This window comes from Fundulus heteroclitus, chromosome 23, assembly GCF_011125445.2.
Source record: "Fundulus heteroclitus isolate FHET01 chromosome 23, MU-UCD_Fhet_4.1, whole genome shotgun sequence".
Lineage (NCBI taxonomy): Eukaryota > Metazoa > Chordata > Actinopteri > Cyprinodontiformes > Fundulidae > Fundulus > Fundulus heteroclitus.
In genome coordinates this window covers 35,372,139-35,393,645 of record NC_046383.1, presented here as the reverse complement: position 1 = coordinate 35,393,645, position 21,507 = coordinate 35,372,139, and the positions used below count along the sequence as shown (strand labels likewise).

The 21,507-nt window shown below is 41.4% G+C and overlaps 1 protein-coding gene and 1 long non-coding RNA gene across 2 annotated transcripts; both read left to right on the top strand.

The window, feature by feature from the left end:
- Positions 1-1,867: 1,867 nt before the first annotated feature.
- LOC118557331 lies at positions 1,868-2,469 on the top strand. The gene is made up of 2 exons (XR_004927808.1): positions 1,868-1,974; positions 2,406-2,469. It is a non-coding gene; the product is annotated as an uncharacterized LOC118557331 (long non-coding RNA).
- Positions 2,470-19,246: 16,777 nt separating this feature from the next.
- LOC118557284 (cingulin-like protein 1) lies at positions 19,247-21,040 on the top strand. Its single transcript, XM_036126935.1, has one exon. It carries the CDS (start codon positions 19,312-19,314, stop codon positions 20,542-20,544), a length of 1,233 nt encoding a protein of 410 aa, XP_035982828.1. The 5' UTR covers positions 19,247-19,311; the 3' UTR covers positions 20,545-21,040.
- Positions 21,041-21,507: the final 467 nt, after the last annotated feature.

Here is a 21,507-nt window from a genome sequence, read left to right as displayed (position 1 = left end):
AGAGGATGGAGCACATCTGGGTGGTCCAGAAAAAACATGTAAAGTGCATCCAAGACCCAGCAGGTGTCGCTCTCTACACCAAAACTGGTGAGCTGACCAAGGGAGGCGTGCGGCTGCCGGTGTTCAGGTGTGCCCGAGGCTCAACTTCCTTGGAGTCTTTTCATCTCCACCTCAACCGCTTCATACCAGGTTTGTATTGAAATTATTTAAACCAACACATTTTAGCATATCTATATGCTGTTTTATTTTGTATTTCTTAAAATCTTCGTGTTAATCTCAACAAAATCCCTTTGCTGTTGTAAAGAGACTAACATTGAGCGCACTGGAGAATGTGAGCAGTGACAGCACTGCTTCTCTAATGCTTCGCTAGACAAGCACACCACATTTAGGGCTATCCATCCATCCATTTTATAACACGTCTATCCCTTGTGGGGTCGCTAGGGGTGCTGGTGCCTATCTCCAGCTGTCAATGGGCGTGAGGCGGGGTACACCCTGGACAGGTCGCCAGTCTGTCGCAGTGGTGACAAATATTATTTTCTATTCTATTCTAGGGGACTAAAATTAAAAACTCTATATTGATACTAGGAAAAATAATTTAATTTAATTTATGTTTAAATCGTTTCTTTATTTCTAATTTTCTTTTCTATTTAGGCACTTGATTTTAATTTTACTGCTTATGTTTGCACTTGTTTCTTCTTGTCTTATTAATTTTCTTGTTAGCAGTTTTGTCTCTTATTTCCCTATTGAATTTTGTTTACCTTGTTTTTCCAACAAGCCTTTTTAATTCCAGATGTTCTTTTTACATTTCTCTGTATCCTCATTATGCAAATAAGGTCATTTGTTGGGTTAGCTCCGCAACCATTAGCCAATCAGGAGGTTGAAGGATGTGTGTGCAAATGCTTCTCCGCCAGCTCTGCGTTTGCACTTAGCCCCAAAAACAACCAGAGAATGTGCCGGGCACGAGCACAGAACAGGTAGAGCAGAGTTAGTCAAAGTTGAGCTACCGACAGACAGGTATTGTGAGAAAAAATAAGGTAAGAAAATATATGGAGAATATAAAACAGACTTAAATCGGAGGGAACTGGACTTTCGTTCAGTTCTTTCTGAAAACGTTTCAACACCTATCCAGGAGTCTTTGTCATTTCTAACACATCTATCCCCAATAGGGATAGACGTGTTAGAAAATGGATGGATGGATGGATTTGTCAGGTAATCCTGAATCAGAAGATTCAAAGACAAAACAGCTGAACTGTTACAAATTGACAAAACCATAGAGGAAAAGGTAACAGCTGACATACTTAGAACTCTGAATTTGTGCATAAAGGTTATACACCCATCACTCTATTCATCTCTGATCTCATCTCAGTGTCGGGCAGTTTATGAGTCCAGTGCCTGTTTTAATTGTGCATGTGCTAAATGTGTAATTTCTTCGGTTTTTGAAACTTTTTCTGTTTTTTTTATAATTTGCCATACTTTCTTCTTCGAGATAGCACTGGAGAAATAGTGTGCACTCTTTCTCACCACAATGGATCTACTTTTTGTCTTGGGTTTGGGTTAAAAGACAAATTATTGTATGTAGTTCAGTTTTGTCATTGAGACAAAAAAAAGTATGTATCCAGTAACTGTAATATGTAAATGATTTGTAAGCGTGGTAAACATTATTGCACTTACTACACAAGTTAGGTAAGAACATTACAGATGATCTGAGATTAAATTTATTATCATTATATTATTATTATTATTAATATTATTATTAATCCATTACATTATATTTAGTTAGTGTCAGGATCTCTGAGTTGTGGACTTGTTTCAGTTAATTGGACTCACCTGCGTTCCCTTGATTACCACCTGTATTTAAGTTCTGTGTGTTTGTTTCCCCGTTGTTGGGTCACTCTGAGTTGAACCCTGTTACTCCTGTCCTGATCCTGTGTTCTGCATCCTCTTGTGTCCCAGCCAGTGTTAACTCCTGAGCCTGTAAGTCTTCTTTTAGGTTAAAGTCTTTTTCACCATGTGCTCGTCTCTGACTCGTTGCCGCCTAGGTCCTCGCCCTCACCACCAATTCATGACAGTTAGCCCTAATTTAAATTCAAAAGGTTGCCACTACAGTTTCAGCCCAAAGTTGTGTTAAACAAATATTGTGACAGTATTAAATTCAACTTAAAAATGTCTGTATATACTCTGATGTTATTTCCTGGTACATGAACTTGGTTTTAGAGGACCTCCTTCTGTGATAACTGCTGTTCTAGCTGAGATGGAAGAGACACATTAGCCATGTCTGACTTTCCTTCTATTATTCCAGCTTTGGATGTTATTTTCACAGAGAGTGTTTGTACTAAAACACACTTTAACCAGTGATTTCTAACTCAGAGACCTTCTTGCTCCTTGTGAAAAATCACTTCTCAAAGGCCGAAACAGAATGTCAAAGACAGCATTCAAGTGCACTCTGGTCACCTCCATGAAGAGAGAGGGTAAAAAAAACAACTGTCTGCGCGAGTGAACTTGAGATAAGTGAATAACCACAGCCTATTCACAATTGTCAACAATCACTCAGAGGTACAGAAATGTCAACTTCTCTCAAGCTTTCTGTGAAATGGGCACTTTGTCTAACTTGAATATTTCTTGCAGATTCATGTTCCAGAGGTAGCATCATGGTGGTTCTTCAGAAGCTGCTGACCCAAGACATTGTGTTGCTGTATGCTCAGCGTTGTCCTTTATTCTCTTCATTTTATGAAGAATCTTTCATTACACAGTCATCTCCAGGGATCCAGAGAAGTCCCCAGAACAAAACCAGCCTTCTTTTTCAGCCATACTGTATAATCTAATTAAACATTTGTAGAAGAAGCTCTCAGGAATTCAGGTAGAATGCCACCTTTATAATGAGTATTAGTTGTAGTATGAGTTCCTTGCTACTCAATGTTCTCCACTTGGCGGTTTGGTTTGTTACAAAGTGAACACAATTTGGAATAAAACCAACTCAGCTAGTAGTAGACCTCGAAAGATAGAGCAGGGTCCATAGATTCTGAGACATGTAGTTCACAGAGGTCAGCCATTTTGCTCTAGAACTATTATGAACAATGTCATGCTCTCGCCTTTGTTGGAGCAGTGTAGAGATGCCCCCTTACCTTGGAACTGGATTAAGAATGCAATAGTCACTTTTCCATTGCAGGGACTTTCAGCCATTACCTGGGATTTTGACCCTGTGCATTTTGACAAATGTTTTACCCGAGTAAATTTGATTTACCGGGCCCATGCTTTCCTGGATGAAATGTCCTAGTCTGGGGGACTTTTAGATTTTCAGGAATGTTGAAGGGCGAGGTCAAGGCAGATTGTTCAAACAGAAGCGGAATGGCATAACGGAGTAGTGACACAAAAAAAACTTTTGTGATATTCTTAGGAAAGAATGTAGCTCTGTAAACCTCAAAGATCTGCTCAGTTTATCAAGATATCCCTTTATTGAAAAAGCGCTCCAACATTTTTCGGAGATGTTCAATCCTGCTGCGTTTACAAAAAGCTTGTCTTACACTGGGCGGTCGAGGCTCACCGTACAGAGAAGGGCTAATTTCCAGCACATCGTTTTCAGACTCCTGCTGGCTTTCACCAATGACTGGAAGTTAAACATGGATATAATTCAGTTTGATTATATCTAACGATTCGTGTTTGGTCAGCGGCTTCCAACCTAATGGCTAATACTGACAATGACCAATCCACTCAGCCTTTTTTGGACAGTGGCGAACCTTAGGTATATTTTTTATCAGTTTTAGCTGTGAAAATCCATTAATATGCACTTTTGAGTAGACGCTGAATATTATTTTAGGCATGCACAGCGTCATGACCCCCAGATGGCAAAGGCAAAAAGGTTAGTCCGTGGTTACTTCCTGTTTGCTGAGCCAATCATATGAGGGTTCCCAGGGGTCCCAAAACAGAGCAAAGCATTTGGTATTTTATTTTGGCAAAAGGGCAGCAGCCTGCAAACATGGAAGCCAATAAGAGAAGCGGACTAAAAATAGCACAGAGTACAACATCATATAGCTATCCTGTGGAAGGTAAAATTCAGTGGTGAAGCCATTGTGTATGTGTTGTTCCGATTTGCAAGACTAGATGTCAGTATTACTTATTGCTCCTTTAAAGATCCAGAAGGTTATTGAAGCAAAAAGTCCAGTTGTAGACCCTGCTTTCCCAGATGATTTAGCGGGGTGCATGAGAAAACACAAACAAATGCACAACCCAAATTGATGCCCCCACCAATGCTGACTGCTAACAAAATTATTCTTAAACATCTCTAACCCACTCATACAACAAAGCAACTGCTTTGGACTTTGCAAGGGAGAGAAGTTTTATTTTCTGCCAAGACAAAATGTGATGTGGACAGTCCTGATGACTTCCTGTGTTGATGTCATGAAAGGTTGCTTGCAGCATTGATCTTTTCCACACAGAAGAGTGAAGGAGGCTCCTTCATGATCTGCAAGCATATTCTGACTCTGATATCTCCCCTCGCCAGCCCTGCCACATTTTGCAATGAAGAAACCCCTTTTTATTCCTGAAAGCAGTTAAGTGAATCATGGAAAACTGATCCGAGCAACCTCAACCCAAACTATTATTAACACTATTGGGCAAAATAAGCTCATTGAATATGATGGAAGGTGGTTTTCTGAGCTTGCAAAGAAGATAGCTCTGTTTTTTGTTTGAAATTTCATTTAAATCCTACAAAATCTGCAAAAAAGCAAACGCTCTGGTATCAAAGATAAAACTTACACAAGCATAAAAATGGAACAAACGAGTTCATCCTGTGTTTTTTTTTTTTTCACATGACTTTACCCTTGATGTGTTTCAGCTGCCTCATCCATTTTGCAAGCACAAGAAACATATGTTCTGTCATGAAATAAATATTTGCTTTGGTGGGCTTCTTAATGGAGAGCTGATGTCAAATAGCTGTTAAAGATACCGTGTGCCTGCAGCCAGGCAGCTCTGACGTGTCATTGGGTACGCTTAAAACAGATCAAACAGTATCAGAAGGGTGGGTGTGTAAAAGATGTGTTTTTAAGTGGAGCACTGCATTCACATCAGATTTGGGACTTCTCAAGAAAAGGGGACTTTTGTGTTTTCCCCCTCTCAAGATATTTAGGGGGCTCTGGTCTTCAAGCAAAAGGCTTTGTCTAAGACTGAGCAGAGCAGTGGGATGTCAAACGAGAAAACGGGAAGCTAATGATCACAGTTTTGCTTTAGTCTTATTATACTCGGAGGAGAAATTCTCCAGGGTCCACTTTGTTATATTTCAAAGTTTATATCCTAGACATTAATCTTTCAGGAATATAAAAGTTAAGTTACTTTTTTGAAATTCATTCCCAGTGATATTCAACAAACCCCATTTCTCTAAAGAATTCGGGGACTCTGCCATGAAGGAAATCTCTGGGATGTTTAGCTTAATCTCATTCTTGTGCTTGCGCTTTTTTAAGACTAATATGAACATTATAAGAAGGAGTTAGAGACACTATGAAGACATGCTTAAGAAAGTTTTGAAAAGAAGATGAAGCTTTCATCCACCACATTTTGGAATTTGGGCCCAGCAGGCGTCCATGGCTTTTACATAGGTTTCTTTTTGACAATTTTTTTTTTCCTCTCTGACTTCTATAAGCTTCTTAGTTCAGAGTAGAATGTTACAGCCCAATAGCTCTATTGTACCCTTTAATGTTTTATACATTTTCTTTTTCCTTTCTCATTTTATTTAGGTCATATGTGATATCTTATAATCGTGTTATGTGACCTAATTACAAAGCACTTAATAACAGCAACAGTAGTAATAAGCATTAAATAACTCACTGTCATAATTCAGGATGCTATTAGCATCAGGTTATGGTTTAGTGTGTTAATGTTCTAAATGCTAAATAACTTAAGGTGGTTATTATTAGTGCTAGACATTTGTATGTGATGTTTTTACATTTTTTGGTTGCTATAAATTCCATAATTAAACTAAATCCCACATTTGGTCAAGTGGATTGTTTAAAACAGATCATTTTAAGTTTAGGACTCAACTCAGGTCTTATGCTTGGGCTCATATTGGGATTTGCTCTTTACTTGGGTAGTATGTCCTCTCTCTCAGAAAATCCTGAAGTATGTAAGCCTCTTGGAAAATTCAGAAGGACAATGACCTAAAACCCAGTGGCTAGGCCATCATTAAATGGCTCCAAAAAAGAAAAGCAATGCTTGAGCATAGCCTTGTTGAAGTCCAGCCTGATTGATATGCTGTGGCATGATCTATACTGGCAAGTCTATAGAGTAAACACTTTTCATGACATTAGGTTTGACAGAGGATCTAAATGCAGTAGAGATAACAATAAACAAGTAGAACTTACAAGTAAAATATGAGGGTAACAGGATATGGAAATAGGGCCCCTCCACATGCAGAAAAATATAATAAAGTTCCATAAACGATTAAGAAAACGAAAGTAACGAAAGTAATTTCCCTCTGGGATTATTAAAGTATCTCTGATTCTGATTCTGAAAAGATCTGTGTCCACATCAGAGGATGCACCACCACTGAATACGCCACAATAGGTATGTCAGGCCCATTGGTAGCACTGTGACACTGCTACAGAAACACTAGGCCTGTGTAGACATCCCATGTGAAGTAAACCCAGCAACATGGGGGGGGGGGGATCAGACACAAATATTTACACATGTTCAATGTGACCTTTCTGTGAGTAAAGCCGTTAGAGCAGGCTCATTTGAAAGGAAGAATGCAAGGATGACACTAACAGCAATAACAAAGCCAATATTTGCTTGAGCACGAACAAAACACCGAGCGGTGCCATGTGTGCTGTTATTTGTTAGAGTTAGGAGCACACAGGTTACAGAGAGAGATGAAGCTACAACATCATCATTTAGTACATGGCTCGCCTGTACAGACAGAAACACAAAACCAGCAGTTTCAAAAATGATCACATCTCCCAAAATGCCAAATCCTTGTGGCCTGAACAAAATACCTTTGCAGATATTTCCGTGTGTACGTAGCTTAGGAAGAACAATGCAGAAGAACCCATCAGTGAACAGAGCAAACCACTAAGGTTAAATACAGAGGAAATATGATCAATAACATGAGAGAAAGGGTGGGTCTAATCAGTGGAATGCTGAAAAGTTGTGGAAGAGAGTAACCAGGAAGGCTGAATGAGTCTTTTATACACAGACAATGGCTGCATCCAAAAGGGTCTAATTGGTAAGGTCTCTTCAGCCAAAGCAGAATGATAAGTGCTGTCCGAATAGTGCCATTAGTAAAGAAGGAGGCAGGAAACGGAGCCTGCACGCTTCCTATGATAGCTCCTATAGCATATGGCAGCTATGATGTCCCTTACCAGCACTAAAGAGCTATAAGGAATCCCACAATCCTTTCCATGACGTGACGTAAAAGCACAGTCCACCTCACGGAAATGAATGAAAATGTCTGGAGAGAAGGGAGTGTGCACTTTGTAGTTCTTTAATCGGAAGGTTGTATGCTCGGATTTGACTGGAATCATCCATGTGGGTTTCAGTTGCATAATGGCATATGAATTAAAGGCTGTCCGAAATTGGTACAGCAGTCTGAATCTCCATTCCTACTCACAATGGGGTTCTTACTGTTGACCTCATGAAAGGTCAAGGAACAGGAGCTTGGAGCTATAATTAGACCATTTCAGATAACAGCAATTCACAGGGAGCTGAACTAGATATTAGTTTTACACATCAAAAGGGGGAAAAGCCTAACAATAACACACAAGAGTAAACCAAAATGCACAAAGGAAAGAACAATAAATAAATAAAATAAATACACAAAGGATGGAACTGTTGTGCAATTAGGATTGGTTGATTATGAATACTGATTATACTTATAACTAATAATCCTAATTAACAATCAATAATGATTGCCTAAGAATCACAACAGTTGTAACTGTGTTATCGGACAAGCAATCATAAAAGGATGATATGAGCATGGGTCTGCAGATAGTATTGACCTTACTGTCAGGCGCACAGATCTGTGCACAATTCTTTGCACAGTTCTGTGTGATGGTGTTGTGGTGCATTCTCACCTTTCTCCAGCAGGGTATGAGGCCAAGCCTCAGGTGTACTCCATCAGTGCTAATTATGTGGGTCATTGCAGAAGTCAGATTGAAGGCCTCGGAGCATTAGGTCACCCAGAGCGGTAACCTGACCGAGCCTTGCTCCTGTTGTTTCCTGCTCTCTCGTTCTTCGACTAACCCATGTCCGTGTTCTCCCTGAAAGTCTTAGTCTGCATCTGGATCCTGACTCAGCTCATGTTCTGTCTTGACCACCTGAGAAGAACTCAAGCCTCGGTTCACAACCGAGTCCAAAGAGCCTTTCCCGGAATCTTGGAACATCGAAGACCCTTCCAACACTCGACCGAACCAACGTTCGCATGTCCACCCTCCAATGTGCTCCACCAGAAGCTGTCCACCACAAGCCACCACCCGGTCTCTCAGCCTCTACTCTTTGTAGGTTTCTGTAAATAAATTTATATTTATTATAAAATGAAGTTTCGATGTAAATTCAATCTGGAAGACTCACTCAGCTGCACCTGCAACAATTGATTGCCTCGTCGTGTGCCTGTGCCCCAGTCAAGCAGCGTGAAGTCCTCATCCTATCATCCCTCAAGATCTTGCTTATAAGGCTCCCTGCCATGGATTCTCCTGCTCTTTAGCTGAGCGTCGACCCTCCTTCACCCCATCACCCCCTTCTCTCCTCTGGCCTCCGCCACCAGTGTCCGAACCCTGGGAGGGAAGACTTCACTAATCCTAAAATGAACATCCAAGCTCATAGACTTTCGCAGCTTACGCGTCTTCTGTTGGGGTCCGAGCGTCAAAGAATTTTTCTGATTTATAAGAATAATTCTCTCTAATTGCCTCTTTTGTCTGTGTATCTCCAGGTTGAAAGAGAGTTGAGGTGTTTGCCATGTTTCGAGTAGATTTTCACAGTTTTTCAGTAAGAAAATATTTCAGTCTTGTCTTGTAAACACAGGTTGCAATGGTTATTTGTAGTCAGGGTCAAGCTTGTATATTTTATTAGCCCTTTTTTCAACTTATAATTGTCAAGAACCAAGACAGAGGACCCAGTATTCATCCAGACAAGCAGAAGTTTGAAATAATGGCAGTTTATTAACAGATAATGAAACAAGCGGAAACAAAATTGGGCATAAAGCCAAAAACGTGAGGACCGCGTCAAAAACCCCAAAATAGTCCCGAGTCAAAAAAAACAACAACTAACAGACAGAGATGTGGAACAGCAAATGCTGAGTCCGGCAGAGTCAGAGAACCGATAAAGGTTCAAAGACTGGCTCAAAAGCTGGACAGGGAACAGGCGAGCTCGATGATCTGTAATGTACAGGGACTGGACCCAAGATTCAACCAGGACAGGATCGGTGACGTTTTAAATAACGTTTTATTCAAAGGCGTGAGCACGGCAACTCGGAGCGCTTTTGACTGCGCTATGAATGGAAACCCCTGGAGACAGAGACACAGGTTAGGGATCTGTTGGAAGCTGCGCCTCTCCGTGCAAGAGCTAGATCACTAACCTTAATTTAGAGGGAACCAGGCTACAGAATGCAGGGGTTAAAGCAGGAGAGCGGGGTCGGAGGCAGTGGTCCAAGTGACGGTGGGGATTTTCAGGTTCGCGGTCCAAGAGCAGTCCGTGGTCGAAGCCGAGAGAGCGGAGGTCCAGCGGCAGTACGGAGAGGCAATCCAAAGGCAAGGTAAGGTCCGGTCCAAGTCCGATAACAGGCTGGATGCAGAGGTACACAGGGGTTAGTCAGGCTCAGTTACTCACGGGCAAATAGGGTTGGGCACACAGGCAGGCAGTCCAGGCTCGGCAGAGTCAGGGGTCTAGAGGCAGATCCAATCCGGTTTCCAGAAGGGCAATCAGAGGCAGAACGGGATCAAGCAGCCTCAGTAACAGGAGGCATAAACAGGTCGGCAGACAGGCAGGCAGGTTGATGGAATACAGAGAATGCTGGATTGGTTTTACCGGTATGGCTCAAGGACAATCTGGCACTGGTGGCTGAGGGATGATTGCAGGCAGGGTGGAGCAGGGCAGGTGTGCTGAGTTCTGGATCAGTGCCAAGATCATTACATGATCAGGAAACAGTCCAAAAACGGTACACAGGTAAACAAGCAGGGATCAGGTAAGTTCAGATAATCCAAAACAGGCTAGGTTTGGTGCATGGTGTTACAGGCAGGATCGGTCAAACAGGGTCAGACAGGGTCAGAATCAACAGGCCAAACAGAACAGATAATGCTGGATTAGACTCACCAGTAGTCACGGAAACGATCTGGCACTGATGACTGGTCTGAAGGCTGGTTAAATAGTGCTGGAAACAGGTAAATCGGGTGAGAGTTGATTGCAGAAGGGGTGGAGCTGAGCAGGTGTGTGGAATGAGTGATCAGACCAGGCATCAGTGCCAAGATCCTGACGGAACTCAAACCAAGACTGAGACAGAACAAAAACTAAAACAAAATTCAAACAAGAACCCAAAACAGAGACCCAAACTAAGGCAGAAACTCACACTATGACAATAACAGGACAAAACCATTTTAAAATTCTGTTAGATGTTCCTCTCTTTTGAAACAGCCAAAAAGGTACTTGAGATTATTATTTTGTCCACTGTTTGTAAGGAAGTAGGAGGTTATTTACTCTGTAGACCATGGCAGATCACAGCCTACAGTGAACTAACCAGGTAAAGATTAACTGCAAGAGTGCATCTTAAGCATATTACCTTTCCTCTGACCTCAGACTTTTGTTAGTTAAATATTGTTAGATTCATAAAGTTTTAAGAGCTTGTTTTATGTTTGAGGCATTAAAAATGGAGGGAATATTGTAAAGGATTAAAAGACTTAACTCTTGCCTCTCTATAAGGCATTTATTATTTTACCTATTTAAGTCTCAATTGGTTTACCATGGTGCACATTTCCACATGCTAGATTCCATTTAATTTATCACTCACCCCAATCTACGAAATGTTAAAGTATGTATGTCAAGCTTTCATCCTGTCCATTCATCAAACCCAACCTGAAAACACATAGTACTTGACCTTCATTGCTTCTATTGTTTTGATATTTCAGCTATTTTCTTGGCTTTTAGCCAGTGTTGGCTAAATGGATTCCCCGTGAGGAAAAATGTTGCAATATTTTACTGACCTGTCTTTGAGACATGCCTCATGGAGTCAGATTTATGTTAGCTGACCTGGCCAGAAAAATATGGTTGTTAAGTAGAGTCAGCAAAAACATCCATTTTATCTTGTTCCTGAGGCAAGATTTACTTTAATTTTCCCATTTTATTAAAAGCTTGGTTTTGCCAATGTACCACAGTCCTATAAACCTGGGTTTGCTTTTTAAGGCTCTTTCTATAGTTTATTTGGAAGGCTAACAGTCAGTGCTATTAAGTGAGTTTCCACTATTCGACAACCAGATTGACCCTCACTGGTGTAAACCTGCTGTCACACTGTTTTGTGACACTTGAGTAATGTTTTCATATAATCTGCAGCAGTGGCTTAGCCAGAGATCAGACTGTGTATATTAAAGTGACTTCTCTTACATATTTAAGGCAGCATATTCTCCGACCCCACTGAAATGCAATGCAGATAAGCAATTTTGAGTAAAACTGCAAGATTCATGCCTACTATTGTATATGTTGAAATATGATGATGTTCTTATTTTGGGTGATTTCAATATTCATGTGTGTTGTCTTTTTAAATCTTAAAGGACTTTTTAAATCTTAAAGGATTCTTTTAAGTTAGTACCGCCTGTGTCTGCGCACGCACAAAGATGTGGAGACACAGTAGATCTTGTTTTAACCTAGAGCTCTGTGATGTAGTTTGGACGGATCATAAGTTTCTCTAACCTGACTCTAGCCAGATGTATTTCGCTCCACCTAGCTTCACTCACATCCATCTGGGACATCTCCCATAGAGAGTGATTTCTCCAACCAATTTTATTGTCCAGCCAATCAGGACGCAGGGCTGGAGTTTCATAGATGTGACATAGTGGAGATGTGACCGTGACGTGAGACTGTTTTGATTCAGACAGCAATGGCGGCTCGCATCGAGGAAGCAAGCGTTAACATTGATGCTGCTATTTCTTCTGTGTTGTCCAATCTAACTAATATTGTTTCATTAAAAGAACATCAGAGAACGGCTCTGAAGGCTTTTGTTGGTGGAAACCATGTTTTCGCCCTTCTCCCGACCGGATTTAGCAAGTTTTGTTTTCTGGCGCGCGCCGACGCGGCGCCCGCGGCGGAGCGGTTAGCGCTAACCATGTTAGGAGGCCTTTAGTCCTCGACGCGGTCGGCCCGGGATCGACTCCGACCCGCGGCGCTTTGCCGCCTGTCTTCCCCCTCTTCCTGTCAGCTCACTGTCAATAAAACGCATGCCTCTAGAGCCGCAAACACATCAAAAAAAAAAGTTTTGTTTTTTCCTGCGTCGCTCTCATCAGCGTCACGGGTTAGCTTCGGTGTGAGTGGTTGAAATAGCACGTCGATAAAGATGACAGACAAGTGGCTTATCTAATCATATGCAAGGATTTTTGATAAGGCCCAGCCTTCAATAAAGGCAATTGCTATGGAGAGGTCCCAGATGGATGTGAGTGAAGCTAGGTGGAGCGAAATACATCTGGCTAGAGTCAGGTTAAAGTTTCTCTACCCTGTACCAAACTTAATCCCACCGTTGCTATTCAATTTTGTCACGTTTTTAACTCGTCCACTGTTGGTCAGCTTTCTGATGTTTTTAAACAGGACTGCAGCCTTCCTGAATCCACATTTGGCAACTATGGAGAGCTTCATGGGTTTTCCTCAACCTGCCAAACTGTTTTAGATTCTGTGGCCCTCTTTAAGATCAGGCAAGTAAAGGTCAAATCTAAACCCTTGTTAAATGAAACCTAAGAGGAGATTGTGCCTTCCACAGTTGTGGAATGATCTGCCCTTGCGTGTCATGCAGGCCTCCTCTCATTCAGAGTTAAATACTCCTCTTAAATAACACAGATTTGTGGAATCCATTTGCACATCCTGAGAGCTGGGCTCTGTTTTTAATTATTTAAACAGTTTTTAATAATATTTGTCTATTTAGCTTGTTTGTGTTTTACTTGTCTATTTATTTTCATTTTACCTTTATTTTACCAATAAGAACAGCACTTTGTTGGCCAATATTATAAAATAATTTATAATTAAAGGTGTTATGGTATAGTATAGTGACTACAAATTTACTGCTGCTTTTTTCCACTGACTTAAGAACAAAGAAATGCACACTTTCATCCTGAGTTCCTTTGGTAAACTCACTAATCTGGATCTTTGGAGAAAAAAAAGACGCTGATGCATGTTGGCCCTCTGAAATATTTCTGTAATCATGTTAATATCAACTGAAAAGTGCTGAGGGTGCTGCTATAGTGGTGACCTCCCCAACACTGTTTGCTTTATGGCTGATCTGCTGTCACATATCATAAATGGGGAGATGGAGAAGGGCATGTTGGGCAGCAAAAACCCTAACTGGGAATAAAATAAAGGGAAAAAAAAGCATAGTGGTGATGTATTAGATTTAGTTTTACATTAGACCAAGAGTTTAACGTGTTACAATCTATTATTCATCAACATGGATTAAATAGGTATATCTTTGTTAAAGTGGGCCAAATTTTTGCCACACGATTAGTATAAGTTGTTTCTTAAGTCCTCTCTTGCCATGTGCATTGGCAGTTTATTATATATATATATATATATATACTTTTATTTCTAAAACAATAGAACTTTCATAAAATAGTGATGTAGTAATACAGCTACTTTTATGCTCGGGAGAATAACCCAGTCCACATTTTGAACTAAAAATTATCAAATGCAATCCGGGGACCCTAAAAATCAATGAAAGAAACCACTGACACTAACGGAGCATACCTCCCCACAAATATACATATTTGTGTGATGGAGCTATTATTGCCTGCAAGATCCCACCCACTGATGGATAAGACTTTTGTGCCGAAATTTAGACAGAGCCTCTCCGTATGCTTAACTGTGTGTTGGGAGGGAGACAAAGTGGGCGCGGCAGACATTTACAAACATCGGGCCTCTCAGTTGAGGGAGCTTCCAGTGTTTCCCCGGTGTCCGAGCTCCGTATAGTGGCCACAAATGCCAATCCATAGGGATGAAAACAGCCAGAGGGAGCAGATATTTTACCTCAGCCACGGTGGGGACAAGGAGAACACATTAATAAAAAAGATTTTAACTGCCGTGAAATAATTTTGATTCTCGGGCTTTACTTCCCCGGCTGTTTCATTGGTGCGGGCTGTCAGACCTCGCCCAGCTTGCCAGGAGAGGCGAACACTCAGGAAGCAAACCGCTGCCTCACCCGGGGGATTTCAGACACAATTAATATTTTTGCCTCAGCTATTGTGGGAATGAGGAGAACACATTAATAGTTTAAAAGATTTTTAACTGCAGTGTTTTCATTTTTATCGGTTTGATTGCTTACCACCAGGCTGTGGGCTGCAGTTGTCAGCAGAGGGAGGGTGAGACTTTTACTGAGCTCAAGCTCCTTTCAGGGGCCAGCTCTGCGAAAGCACATCGCTGCTACGCCCAGATGCTTTATACAGAAAGACGGGCCAGCAGCAGGGAAAGGCAGACAGCTGCTGTCTTCTACCACTAGAGGTGGATGGATGGACGTAACAGCTTTCAGTGTGAAATGAGAGAAAGCCTAGATAAATCCACAGATTTAACACAGCACATCTGGGTATAAAACACTGAAGTGTCCTTTTTCTTTTTTTATCCATGCGTGGTTCATGGTTTGAAAATAATAAAATTGAATTTCACCTTGACCCACTCTATTCATAGTTATCCTTATATTGTTGTTCTTCAGTTTTTCTGGATTCCTCATGAAAAACCTTCTAATTTCTCCTCACCATGTAATTACTGAAAAGAGGAGCATTCATTGAAAACTCCTCTCGAGTCAGTTCGGTTTGGCCATACTGCGCTGCAGAGCCGCAAGAACCCAGGCTGGCCCTAAAAAAAACGCTCCTGAAACACTCAACAGTGAGTGGAACCGTGTGTTGCCAGTGGAACTGGACCTAATGTAGCATTAGGAAGCATGAAGTGCTATAAAACTTCCTGGTAGATGGCTGCGTCGAGTTTGAAAACCCAGCAGGCCGACACCAGCAGATGACAGGGCAGCCCAAATCTTCATTGACTTCAGACTGGATTTCAGGCATCATGGATTCCCCTCGTCCTCCAGTCTGGGAGCTTGACTTCTGTAATGTCTGAGCAGACAGAGAAGCCACTATTCTAGCAGGATACTGTGTTGATTTAAACGATTTATTGAAGACGAGAAACCTGAGACTAGGTGAAGGCAGGAACAACTCTGCTGGAGAATACTGAGGAGCCTGGCTGTGAAAAGCAGGTTTCTCTAAGCAGCAGATGATAGGCAGGTTAGCAGAGGCTAGAATCGGCGCTGTTGGGTCATACACAGGAGGGCAGACAGAGGCCGTCAGATCCGTAAGAGTGGCAAGGTTTGTGGTCAAGCTAACAGTCCAAGGTCGTTGTCTGGAAAACAAAAGCACAGCATAGTGGTCTGTCAAAGGATATGCAAGGCAGGGAAATCTGTGGAAACTTAGTCGTGGTCTGAACCTGAAATCAGGTTCAGCATTGCTGGCGCACCTTTTTCTACCACTCAACCTTTTAGGACTATGCTTGAATAAAGCACTCTGTGGACAATCTTCTTATTTAGCTTGAAATATTTTAATTTATGTGTAGTAAGTTTAGCTTTCTAGGATGAATGACAAAATATATCTAACTAAATTCTAAATTTTTGAGTAACTGTATACTGTATGACCAAAAACTAAGATGATGACGTATGTACTATAAACAAGAGTGAATAGCAAGTAGCAACGTAGCACTTTTTAACCCATAAAAACGAATAGACATGCAAAGGGACAGGAGACAAACAAGAGACATTCAATGTGTTTAATGAAATAGCTTTTCTAACATATTTTTGTTATTTGTTTTTTGTAATTTGATGCCACGTACTGTCACGTAGTATTCAGATGACCACAGTGCTTGGCTTCAAAAGGAAGATGTATACACCTTTCGTCCACTCAGACATTGTTCCTTTAATGTCACAAGCTCTGATGTCTTTGGCTCATCATCCTGCCATCTGCTCTGTTTCCCTAAGTGCCGTCCCCCTTTTCTTTTTGCAGTCCTGGTTGTCTCTCCCATAGCATTTAGCATTTTGGGTTTTACTAGATCAAACAGTGTAATTCTTCCTATACATCACTAGTTCTCAATAAGTGTTTACCTTTGCCATTGACATTTTTTTTTACTCTTGTAAACTGCCTGTTGTATAATTCCATAGACTGAGAACCTGGAAATTCAGTCGAACGCAGAGTGCATTTTAAAAGATTTATTAAAATGATGCAACTATCAAAATTAAAGCCACTAATCCTCACAGCATCTGGGAGGGAGCATTGGTCCCTAAGTTTTTCCCGGGGCTCAGTCTTGATCCAGATGGTGACAATCAAAGGACTGATGACATCACTGCAGGTAAAGCTGAGCAGGTGTTCAACGAGGAAAAGGCGAGGCAGAGAGGCGAGAAAGTTGTCATGAACAGGCAAGGCAGGCAAAGAGGCTGGACATCTACTCACACAGAAGCTTTCAAATAATCTTAAAAGACATGTTTGCTAAAGCCTTTTACAAATCCTGAGAGGTTGACTTTATTTTTTTATATTTTTAATTATATTAATTTCTAACTATTTTACTATTTTTAGCCATCTTGTTTGTCTATTTTAACTGGTTCTGTGTTTTATTTGTCTATTTTAATGTTACAGTTATTTTCAGTTGTATGTGTGCAGCACTTTGTTGACTTTTGTTCTTGTCAAGTGCTTTATAAATAAATATGGTATGGTATGATAAATAATCTGGCATTTACTGTCAGTGGAGCCTCAGTATAAATAGGCAGCAAAGCAGGTGCACAGGGTTATCTTGATTGTGCTGAAGCAGCAGAGCTCACAGGAACATTTGATGGTCTTTACTGCATTAGTGCAGTAGTGACAGAGCATTAAGACAGCCAAGCCAAAATCATAACAGATTGGTGTTTTTTTATGCATAAATATACATATATGTTTTGCACACTTTTAAAATCACCCTACTCAGTTGCACACCTGTTTAATTTCTTGAGCATGCATTTTTTGATAAATAATAACTGTACAGCTTTTGTTGTGTCGTAAATTTGCTGCCGGTACACCTGAATCTCCCCACTGTGTGACACTAAAGGATCTTTCTATTCTATTCTATTCTATTCTATTCTATTCTATTCTATCTATAGTGGTTCCAACTAACAGCAGCCCAACCTACATTCTGATTAATTAAAATACTAAATAGTTGAACTCCAGGCAACACTCAGAGATTTTCACCCATCGTCACATGATCATTAATAACGGGGGGGGGGGGGGGGGGGTAGGGTCCCGATGCAGTTGCAAACAGCACATTTTAACTATTCAATACACTGAAACAATAGGAGCTCAGCACAATCAAGTTGATGTTTTTCTTGATAGAAGCTCCCTAAAGCTTTTTAAGTTCATGATCGTGGAACTGTTATGGGTCATAATACTGCACAAGTCTCTAAATTAGTATATTACTGACGTTACAGAAAAATATTTACTCAAGTAAGAGTAGCACACATATTTTTACTCAAGAAAAACTAAAAAGTAGCTAACCAAGAAATTTCTCACGTAAATTTCTGTAGGAAGACTACTCAGTTACCAGTGTTGGGGGTAACGCGTTATGAGTAACGCGTTAGAGTACTCTTATTAGTTTTTTTCAGTAACGAGTAATCTAACGCGTTAGTTTTGCGAATTCAGTAATCAGTAACTCCAGTAATTTCCAAAATAAGCACTCGTTACTCCGTTACTTTAAGCATTGAAGGAAAGTGAAGTCCCTGCTTTTCTGCATTTAGTCAGATTCGGCTGCTTGCGTCTGTACCCTGCTCCTTGCCTCTGTGTGTGTGTGTGTGTGTGTGTGTGTGTGTGTGTGTGAGGGGGGGGGGGTGCATTGAATGGACATGGCAGCAAAAATTTGTAAAAAATAAATTAATTAAAAAAGCCAGAAACGAAAAAGTAACGTAATAGTTACTTTTACTGGTAACTAGTTACTTTTATAGTGGAGTAACTCAGTTACTTTTTGGGAGAAGTAACTAGTAACTATAACTAATTACTTTTTCAAAGTAACGTGCCCAACACTGTCAATTACTGAGTAACTAATCATAACATCTTATTTAATATTTAAAAGTGATCTAATCAAACTGACAAAAACATAAAGTATAAATTCTGGTATCATAAAGACTCTCTCTCTCTCTCTCTCTCTCTCTCTCTCTCTCTCTCTCTCTCTCTCTCTCTCTCTATATATATATATATATATATATATATATATATATATATATATAAATATACCAAAAAAATACAATTACAAAGTCACAAGTTCATTTAGTGTCCACAGCCTGCCTTTGGCTGATGTGGGCGGGGGTCATGTTGTTGCCAGGAAACATGGCCTGACCATACATTCTATGACATCATGGCTTCTGTCCCTTTGTGACATCATCAGCAGCCTTTGAATCACAGACTTCAGCAAATAATTCCATTCCTTCAGAATCCTGATAGTGAATGCATCTCTTGAGTCACTCTCCTGCGTGTTGAGAAAAACCCAGTTTTTCAAAGAGCGAAGAGAAATCAGTCCAGTCATCTCTTAAAGAAGCTTTGTGTTGAAAACGAAGCTTTGTGTTGAAAACCAACCAACAAATCGTTTAACTACAGAGTCTGTCAGCAGACGTTCATCTGTGGAGATTAACTGCCATCGGAAAGAAACGCTGAAATTTACCAGCTCTTCATTCAGCGACAGTAAATCAGGTGAGTTAATTACTTTCTAAACCAATCAAGTCGAAGCGCCAACATGTGGACCAGATCTAAAGCAGAGAATACCAGGAAAGTTACATTTGGTCTGGTAACAGCAAAGACTCCTGGAAATCAGTCTTCTGCTGAGCTTGTCAAAGACCCTGACCAGCAGCAAAGCGCTCCAAGCGTTCCCGTCAGACGCTCTTGGAGTGAAGTTTGTGCTTCAAAGCCTGCGGTGACCCCCCCGCAGCCTGCCTCGGCCCCTGATCAGAGGCCAGCGTCTCCCCCAAAGCCTGGAGATGCAAGAAAACATCCAATTTTAAAGCTTCTTCAAAGTGAGACAGCTGTTGAAGAAAACACCAGAGCTGCACCGGTCCACCAACATGAGGACGACCGGGAGAAAAAGGCTTTAAGAGACGAAGTGATGAGGTTGACTCAGATTGTAGAAAAGCAGCAAACTGAGCATGAAGACGACGTTGCTGTTCTGTATGATGAGCGGATTAAGACAAACAAAGACCGTCGAGATGCCATCAGAAGGGCCGATCAGCTGAAAGTATCCCTGATCGCAGAACGGAACAAAACAAGAGAGATTGAGATCTGTTCGGCCAAGCAGATGGAGGAAATCTCTAAATTACAAGCTGCTCTGGTCAAAGTGGAGAGCAATTTGGAGGAAGAAAGACAGCAGTGGGAGCAGGAAAAACTCTGTCTTCTGACCAATAACCAAGAAACATCTGAGGTGGAACAGCTGAAATATCAGCTGCAGGAGCAGACAGTTAAGCATGAAGATCAGGTTGCTGCTCTGTATAACCAGCTGATCAGGAAGAACAAGGAGAGTCAAGATGCCATCAAAAGGGCCGAACAGCTGAAGGAAGACCTGACTGAAGAGAAAAACAGAGCAAATGAGGCTGAGGACTGCTTAGCCCAGCAAAAAGAGGAGACATCTAACCTCCAGGCTGCTCTGGTCCTCATGGAGAGAACTTTGGAGGACCAGCGGCGGCAGTGGGAGCAGGAAAAATCCCATCTTCTGACCAAAGAACAAGAAAGAGATGAGCTGGAGCAGCTGGTGAAGCAGCTAGAGTCACAGAAAGCTGAGGCAGAACAGGAGATAGCTGCTCTGCGTTTGGAGCAGCAGAAAAACAACCAAAGTCATCAAGATGCTGCAAGAAAAGTCGTTCAACTGGAAATTGCTCTGGTTGCTGAGAAGATCAGAACAAAGGAGGCTGAGAGCTGCTTGGCTGAGCAAGTGAAGGAAAGCTGTGAAATAGAGGCTGCTTTGGTCAAGATGGAGCAAGACATGGAGAAGCAAAGACAGCTCTGGGCCCAGGAAAAGTCCAGTCTTCTGACAGAGCAGCAGAAAGCTATCAGAAATGTGGAAGCAGCTAGGAAAGACGTTCTGAAGGTTCTGCATGATGAAAGGCAGGAGTGGCAAACAGAGAAGTCCTGCCTTCTAGAGAACGTTGCAAGAACAAAGGAGCTTCTGAAAGAGGCGGAGGTGAAGAGAAAAGCTTCAACACTGAACCTGATAGAGAAACTGAAAAACCTGCAACAGGAGATGGACAAATTACAAGAAAGCAAACCCAAAAAGAAATCTTTCAGGAGAAAAATCGCCAAGTTCTTTAAAATGTCTAAAAAGGCTCCATCTCAGTCAGAAAACTGACCACCACTGAAAGCTCCTCCTACCAAACCATCAAACTGACAAAAACGTTTAACTTTTAATCCCTTACCTTAACCCCCTTTTGAAAATGGCAACCATTGCAAAATGTCCAGCATTCCTCGGCACAAAACTAGTCAAAAGTTTCTAAATTAAAAAGTTGTGGCTCCCTACCAGGGTAACTAGTTTTACTCTGGTGAGTGGAGTGGGGCTGCACGGTGGAGCAGTTGTTAGCACTGCTGCCTTGCAGCAAGAGATCTGGCTGCTTGGAGTTTGGATGTTCTCCCCGTGCAGCGTGGGTTCTCTCCGGGTGCTCCGGCTTCCTCCCACAGTCCAAAAAATTTGAATTTTAGGTTAATTGGTCTCTGTAAATTTATCACATGAAGTGACTCTGTGCCTGCATGGTTGTTTATACCCCGTCTGTGTCGCCCTTTTGTTGACTGGAGACCTGTCCAGGGTATTCCCCGCCCCCCTCTGATACTTTCTGTCTTTTTCATTTAGTCCTCCTCTTAAAATATATTCATAATAAAAATGTAAAATAGTAAATAAACAAAAACAGACATAATAATCCAGCCACAAGAAAGCTTTGTGCTCCTTGTGTTGGTCCCAAGCACAAATAAATGGAGAGGGTTATGACAATAAAAACATTCATCTGCCTGATGGATATCATAGCTCTTAAAGCTTTTGAAAATAAGCTGTTTCTAAGTCAATTAAGTTTTTGATTTAATGTTTCTGGAGCGTTTCTGATGGAAGTGGATTGCCCAGGTAGGTGGGATATGTGGCAGTACCTCTGGCCATTCTCTGGACTCTTGCAGCATAAACCATGTCCAGATCTTGCAGACGGCATGCCACAATATATATGTGTGTAGTTATGTGTCACTATATGAAGTCGAACCATGGTCGAGGTCTGATGTGGAGGGAAACTGAATGTTAGACTTCCGGCAGCGCCCCCCGAGGCAACGGCTGCGC

Coding starts and splice junctions, on each gene's coding strand:
- LOC118557284 (XM_036126935.1), top strand. CDS start 19,312: ATGAGGTTGACTCAGATTGTAGAAAAGCAGCAAACTGAGCATGAAGAC.